Genomic DNA, 7691 nt, shown 5'->3' with positions numbered 1-7691 from the left:
TATGTTGCATAGCTAAAAAATGCATGTCATATAGGCCTAATGGTTGCATAGAATGCCTAGCAACAAGTGCCAATACTGCAAGAAAAAAGCAAGTAGCTAGAGGGTCAGAAATACAAGCTTATGGGCTCAAGGGATGCTTTGTTCTGGCAACAATTAGGGAGATGGAAAGAGCCCAACAATCAAAAGTAAACCCCTAGCATGTGGCTGAACTTGATAGGCTCTTTTTCTAGCTCTTATTAAACCAATCCTTACTCATAAAGAAGGACAAAGCCATGGACACTCTACAAAAGGAACGGGATTCACCTCTCAATTCCTTGGCCAAGCAGCAAAGGGAAGTTGAAAGACTTAAAGTAGGAAAGAGATACGAATGCCTTGCATGCAGAAGAGCTTAGATGAATGTCTTGCATGTAGAAGAGCTTAGATGAAAGGATGCACAAATTAAAGAGGTACAGCAAGAGTTAAAGAAAGAAAAAGCTCAGGAGTCAGCCAGCCATCCATCCTAGACTCTATAGAGTCGATAAGGGCCATCTTGAAAAAGGAACAACTAATATTAGAAGCCTGTAGCACCATAGACCAGCCTAATACCTCCACTTCGCACTCTAGGCAATCTCATTAATGTTTATTTATCAGGGATTTGCCTTGGACCATCCACTCACACTTGACGAGTCATGCCGAAAAGTGCCCATGGAGTACATGCCTCTGTCAAAAATTCTAATATTTAAGGGGGATATCTACCTTGACATTGACATCTATATCCAAGCTGATTGTGGCCAACTATATCCAAGCTGATTGTGGCCAACTATATCTACCTTGACGTTGACATCTATATCCAAGCTGATTGTGGCCAACTACCAAGCTTGATGCTCCCTGCTAAAACAACCCATGTGTAGAGGCAGACACATAACGTATATTACTGAATGCCAAGCCATTTGTAGAGCCTGCTACCTTGGGCAATGAAATGATGGACCACACCATATAATGGATTAATGAAGAAGGCCTCACACTTATGCAGGCCACTTACAAAGTAATGCAAGTTGGTTCATTGGCTGTTCCACATATAGTCCAATTAGCATAGTAGTTCTCTATCGTCGGATTGCGGCCCCCAGATCAAAGTGCAAAAGGTAGCCAATGCCTTCTTTTTTTACCACTGCCCATGTGGCATATCCCACCTTTGATAGGATGGAAAAAGATGAAGCCCTAGACTTCATTAATGATCTCGATAAGAAAGATTACTTTGATAAGTTCCATAATGATCTCGATAAGAAAGATTACTTCGATAAGTTCCATAAGTCAAGAGGCCAAGACCATGAGGGCTCGGTAAAGACATAGAAGATATAGAGAAATACATAGAAGAATGGGGCATAGAGCAACCCTTTGGTGCACAATGACTGAGGAACAACCAAAGGATGTCGAGTCATCCCAACGTGCTGATGACCTTATCATCTCCATCAAGAATGACTATGCTATTCTTGTCAAAGTGAACTCGCAAGTCATGGTCCATGATGGCCGAGACAAAAAGGAGGCTCCTCTTCATATTTGAAACCCAAAGAACATTCGAAAGACTTTTTTTACAACATTCTTTAGACATAAGTGAAATAGTACTTGAATATTTGATTGGCCACTTTGCTCGTTTCTCACTTCCACCAAGATGTCATCTCCCATAGGCTTTAGAGAAGAATATCAATCCTTGCGCTAGTCACGTGCCTAGAAGCCCCACCATTGATCCTAGAATCATCATGTGCTGCAACATTAGCTATCTCACTACTACACACTTCTCAATGGCAACAAGCATCTCTCTATTTCTGTAGCATGATTGGATTCTTCCTTAGTCTTTAGAGTATCATTCTTGGTATATGTTTGCCTTTTCCTACATTCTTTGGCTATGTGCCCTTTCTTGTTACCTTTTTCTTTTGATCTCGAAGTAATGAACTGAACTCCTCAAATGTGATAGGAGTAGGCCTGACACCAACATTCAAAGATGTAACAAAACTATCATACTTAGGTGGCAATATCCTTAAACATCGACGAGTGAGATTCGGAAAGAGCACTCATGCCGATTGTAATCGGAGATCTTTGATTCTGGTGAGAAACACCACCTTCATTTAACTTCTCTTGTTAAAGCTGATTTTTGATATTTTGAATCCTTGAGGAATTTGTGGTCTCATACTAGCTCTACAACAATTTAACTCATGCTTCTACAGTTGAAGAGACATGCTCAACCATGGTCAACATGCTATCTTCCACGCTAGTATGATGGAGCAGAGAGTATCTGAATCCCTCCATCTCCAAGCTTGGACAAGGTTGATAATAGGTGGTACAAGGTTGTGGTACAGAGTTGTCGTCTACATCCCTTGTTGGTGAGGGGTGGACATCAACACCAATGATGGTGTCCCAAAGCTCATAGAAGGAAAGAATAGCCTTAAGCTTGAATTTTCAAAGAGAATAATTGGTGCCATTAAGCTTTCCATCAACATCGAATCGTGGTGGATGGGGACTTGCAGAAGATGACATTTCTCTCAAGGGCTGCTAGACATCTAGTAACAAAGAAGTTTTGTATCGAGCTAACGTGCAGTGTATACAAGAGAACACTCACAAGAAGTAAGATGTTTCAAATCACAAACCTTTAAAACTCACATTACACAATAACAGAGATAGAGAAGAGTATTATATTACTGAAGTGATACAATAGATGGCAAAGCCCCACACCCATGTGCTCATGTGTGAAGAAAGCTTCGATTTGGCAGATCTAGATGTGTGAAGGGAGCTTCGATGGTGGTTGATCTAGAATTGCCAAGATGGAGGCTGTATGCTAGTAGAAGCTATGGAAACTCATAGTGATGTGACTGATGAATTGTGTGCAGAAGGGGTTGGCTGTGTATCTATACATGCATGTGTACGCGTGGTAGCCATGATATGAGGTCTGCGATCATAGTCGATGCCACTGTTCGTGGTATAGACTTGGCCCATAAAGATGAACCAAAATCTGTGGAGTAGTTGCCCCACCTCCCACGGCCATCCGGGCTCATCTTAGGTCTCGTTCGAGCCCCGCACAATGTAAGGAAGTCTGCCTACTCCATATGTGGACCTTTATGAGATAACGATCTACCCTATATGGTAGTGTGCCAAATTTAATCCAAGCCATCTTTTAAACCTTGTTATGACTCTATGTGTGCTTATGTATTTTTTGGGTAATATAAAATCTTGAAGTAGGGGCAAGGTTGTGGATCCAAGGTCATTGTTGCTAATTCTTTTCTAACCTCTTTTGTTCTTTTGTATATGTGCACCTTTTACAGGATTAGAGATGGCTAATTATTTTACATGTGGACTTTTTGGCTTGAAAGTATTAGATTGACTTTTATATGTTACTAGTATTAGATTGACTTTTATATGTTACTAGTATTAGATTGGCTACTATGTTACGAGTATTAGATTGGCTACTATGTATTGGAGAAACATGTAAATACACCAAGCACCTCTCTTGGCAAAAAAAAATAGAGAGAAATTTTTTGCATGTGTGTTTGGCAAAAAAAAATAAAGAGAAATTTTTTTCATGTGTGTGCGTGTGCTGTGTATTTACTAAGAAACAATAATCTATTCCAATAGGATGCACCAAATTACATTCGGAAATTAAATAATGATAAAAAATTCACCTTTGTGGTTGTGATCACCATTGCAGCTGCCTGCCACGAGGGAACATTCAAGGGAGAAAGCCACTAGAGAATTGCACAAACGCAAATGGGGCTTTGTAAAGTAAGGCTTTGAAAACATGGACGTTGTTCAGCAACAGAAAAGGGTGAAACCCCAGGAAAGGCATGTGAAGGGGGTGAAACCCTAACAGGCAGAAAGAAAACCGCCTGGTTTTTTTAACTACAGGTAGAGCCATAGAAGGAAGAAGTTGAAACCCTAATCCCAGATTAAGGAGGCGGTTAACAGGTGGTGAAAGCCCTACTTCTGGATTTTGTGCCACGGAGGAGAGGCCCAGTCAACGAAAACCCGTGGCCCTGAGCGAGGAAAACAGGGGCGCACGAAGGTCGAAAACCCAGCTGCTGCTGCTGCGCCGGGGACCCCCCTCCCTCGTGGGCGGCCCGGCAACGGCGGCGACCCAGATTCCAGGAAGTTGGAACGCCCTACGGTGAATTACCAACAACCAAGGGTAGCGGCAAATCTTTGAATGCACGGCAAGCGAAGCTTCCTGCCCTCCTTCACCCCAAGAAGAGCTTGTTTGACCCATTATTATGCACCCACCCCGAAGGCTACTTGCCGCGTCTGTATTTCCGCGCTGGTGCCTCTCGTTCTCATCCAATCCACCTCAGTGCCCACGCCCAGTCTGCCCACATGCCTTTATAGCATCGCCCCATCCCGCCGTGCTCCTTTTTTCTGCCCAACTGAAGCCTGCACATTTGTAGTTCTGTGCCCCCTGGGAGGTTTCATGACTGCATCTCCATCTTTTTATGCAGCCATTAGAAGCCACGATGCCCTAAGAAGCTCCTCCGCAACCCTCTTGTGAGCCTTCAACCCCTCACTACACCTTCCCTTAAACCCCTCTTCCTCTGAGACTAACCCAATAGTCATTTGCTCCCTATTTCATACTTTGAGTTAAATCAAGTCGTGGATTTTTAAAATCTGCATCCGCTTTGATTTTATATTGCCCATAGGCTGCATCTAAGGGTTCATGGAGACCTTTCTATAGCTCTCAGACATGCCCTCGTACCTTGCATTTCGCTTGAAACCCTTGTGATTCATGCTGGAGCTTGGAGCTTCTTGAATCATAACATTTCTTCTTTAGTGCAGGGGCTTTTGCTCCTGCGCTTTCTTCAAGGCGTGGGCGTGATTTTGCAGCCTCTTTCCGCACCTTTGTGATGGCATTTTAGTTACAGAAACCAAGTCCTTCCTCCAGCAGTATACCGGACAGTAGGCTCTCCTCCAGCTATTCTTGAGTTTAATTCAGTCCGTCGCAATGGCAGCCTCTGGACTCATGCTGAACCCTACCCCGGTGGAGGATTTCAAATTTTCTTCGTTTCGTCACAGTTCAGAACCCTTAAGTCTCCAGCAGAAGCCTATTCAGGTGTCTGTGACAACTCTGGGGCAAGATTCGTCCATGGTGCCATTGGAAGTGTCCAAGTCGGACACCATTGTGTCTATCAGGGTCAGAATTCAAGCCCACGGAGGATTCTATGTGGGCCAGCATGGGTTGGTATATGGGGGCAAAGAGCTGACACAGAATGATAGGCTACTGGAGACTTATGGAGCGAGCTACAGTGATGTGTTACAGGTCATCCTGTGCCTTCGTGATCTTGTTTCCTTAACTGTAAGAACTGTAAATGGAAACTCCTTTGTGTATAAAATTTGGCAAACAGATAATGTGAAGGATTTGGAAGAACTCATCTCATGCAAAGGGGGGGCCTTTTCCGAAGGTTTTCGGGTTGTTACACTGAAAGGTGAACATCTTGAAGATTCGGCTGTCATAGAAGAGTTGTCGTTGAGAGGGGAGGCTTTTTTGTGCCTTCGTGTGCATAGGCTGAACTTGCGCTCCAAGTTCCTAGGTAGAACAGAAATAGAGCTTGTGGTGACCTCATTTGATGACTTGCCATGTCCAGATGTAGCGTCCTCTAAGAATGGTCTGCGTGCATCGCTTGATATTATCCAGGCAGATGAAGGTTCGAAAGTCTCTTGCTTGGACTCTACAGTGGGTAGAGAAGAGCAGCACTTGCAGCAGTTCAGGTATGGCTTGCAGCCAGTGTGGCATTATACCAGTTGCCAATCGTCCAAGTATCCCATTGGTTTTGAGCTTTCTCACACCCTGAGAGATCTTGTGGAGCATGTTAAGATGGGTTTACAAGCTGGTCAAGCTCCCAAACTGACACCTGAAGGATCTGGGGGGGTGTACCTTATGAAGGATGAATGTGGTTTGCGAAATGTCGCAGTATTTAAACCCATGGATGAAGAACCCATGGCTGTAAACAATCCTCGGGGTTTCTCTGCATCCAACTATGGAGAAGGCTTGAAGAAAGGGACAAGGAGCGGTGAAGGAGCCAAAAGGGAGGTGGCAGCTTACATTCTTGATCATCCGGCAACGGGTCCTAAAGATCGGACTAGAACGGATGTGGCTAAGAGGGTCATGGAAGGGTTTTCAGGGGTCCCCCCAACCACAATGGTGAAATGTTATCATGAGGCATTTCATTACCACTCAGATGACCACAAGCTTTGTAAAGTGAAGACAGGATCACTCCAGCAGTTTGTCCATGCGCTAAGCAGCTGCGAAGACATGGGTTCTTCGATGTTTCCGGTGGAGGAGGTTCACAAGATTACTGTTCTCGACTTGAGGCTGGCCAATGCAGATCGAAATGGGGGGAACATTTTGGTTTGCAAAGGAAAGGATGGTGTGTTAAAGCTGGTTCCCATTGACCATGGCTATTGTTTGCCTGATAAAGTAAGGAGCCCAACTCTCTTACTTAATATGTTGATGTGGGATTGTGTATTCTGATTTGGTGTTGTTGAAATTTGGCTCAGTGTTTAATGTTTTGGATATGTGAAATTCAGTTCGAAGAATGCACCTTCGAATGGCTGTATTGGCCTCAAGCACAGCAACCTTATCGGGCTTCTACTCTAGAGTACATCGAGTCCCTTGATGCTGAGGGAGATATTGCACTTCTGCAGCAATGCGGCTGGAGTCTTCGATCTCAGTTTGCCCGCATTCTGCGCATCTCAACCATGCTACTCAAAAAGGGTGCGGCGGCTGGTCTGACACCTTTTCAGATTGGCTCGATTATGTCTCGGGGTGAATCTCCAGATATGAAGTCTCCTATCGAACTTATTCTTGAGGACGCTGAGTCCATGCAACCACGAAATGCTAAAGAGCTAGACTTCCTCAACGTGGTTGCAGGCCTGCTAGATGAGTACATTACGACAGTAAAGTGTCAGTGAGGTCAAATGCTGGTCTGGTTTCCTCCAAAAGTGTACAGACACAGGAGCTGGTTTTTCTTTAGTATGTAATAAAGGAATTGTTGCCGCTTTCTGTCACCGAGGAGATTGGAACACCCTAGTCAACCCCCAAAATGTCAGTTATATTAGATTTAAGAGTTCCTTACCTTGTATCCTCTCAACTGATCAGTCATTAGCATACTGATTTCGTAGACTAACAGGCTGCTGATGTACCATGGGGAGCTGCACAGGCTGGGATTTGTGCAGCAAAAGATACGATTCATGGTTGATATATTCCCTTCACAACCCTGGATTTTTAATCATTTATCAAGGCAGAGGATGTGGGTATTTCTTTGTCTCATCGTAAGGCCTAGTGAGAAGAGTAAAGAACCTTTCCCTTCCATGTATTGAAGTAATGCAGACGAGTTCCAGAAATTATGACTTTTAAGGTTGATGACCTCTAGTAAAGAGACATGACATGTACATGGTGAGGATCGCATCTTGACTAGGGCAATGAGGACTGTGAATAGCAAGCAAGATCAGAGACTTGCAATGTAGTGATCAGAGCATAAGTCCAAATAAGCCGAAGGGGGAGTCTAGCTGGGACGAGGTTTTTTATTTCTTTAGTGTACATGAAAGAAAGCTAGATACATGATTAGGCCTGGATTACCTAGCTTAGCATGGATTAGCCAAGCTTTGGATGATAAGCAAATGTTTAGAGAGAGATGGTAATTTTTTATTAGTAAAGTGATTAGCATGGTTAACAAGAG

At 43.8% G+C, this 7691-nt stretch overlaps 1 protein-coding gene across 1 annotated transcript; it reads left to right on the top strand.

The window, feature by feature from the left end:
- Positions 1 to 3699: 3699 nt before the first annotated feature.
- LOC147633028 (phosphatidylinositol 4-kinase gamma 3-like) lies at positions 3700 to 7284 on the top strand. Its single transcript, XM_086806025.1, has 2 exons — positions 3700 to 6430; positions 6541 to 7284. Exons 1-2 carry the CDS (start codon positions 4958 to 4960, stop codon positions 6922 to 6924), a joined length of 1857 nt encoding a protein of 618 aa, XP_086662151.1. The 5' UTR covers positions 3700 to 4957; the 3' UTR covers positions 6925 to 7284.
- Positions 7285 to 7691: the final 407 nt, after the last annotated feature.

This window comes from Cibotium barometz, chromosome 12, assembly GCF_041138505.1.
Source record: "Cibotium barometz isolate CiBa-2024 chromosome 12, ASM4113850v1, whole genome shotgun sequence".
Lineage (NCBI taxonomy): Eukaryota > Viridiplantae > Streptophyta > Polypodiopsida > Cyatheales > Cibotiaceae > Cibotium > Cibotium barometz.
The sequence above is the reverse complement of the archived record's forward strand: the minus strand, read 5'-3'. Positions and strand labels throughout refer to the sequence as shown.

What these genes read in the sequence shown, in the direction of transcription:
- LOC147633028 (XM_086806025.1), top strand. Translation starts at nt 4,958, where the DNA reads ATGGCAGCCTCTGGACTCATGCTGAACCCTACCCCGGTGGAGGATTTC. An exon ending in GCTATTGTTTGCCTGATAAA is followed by an intron (nt 6,431 to 6,540) that starts GTAAGGAGCCCA and finishes TGTGAAATTCAG; the next exon opens with TTCGAAGAATGCACCTTCGA.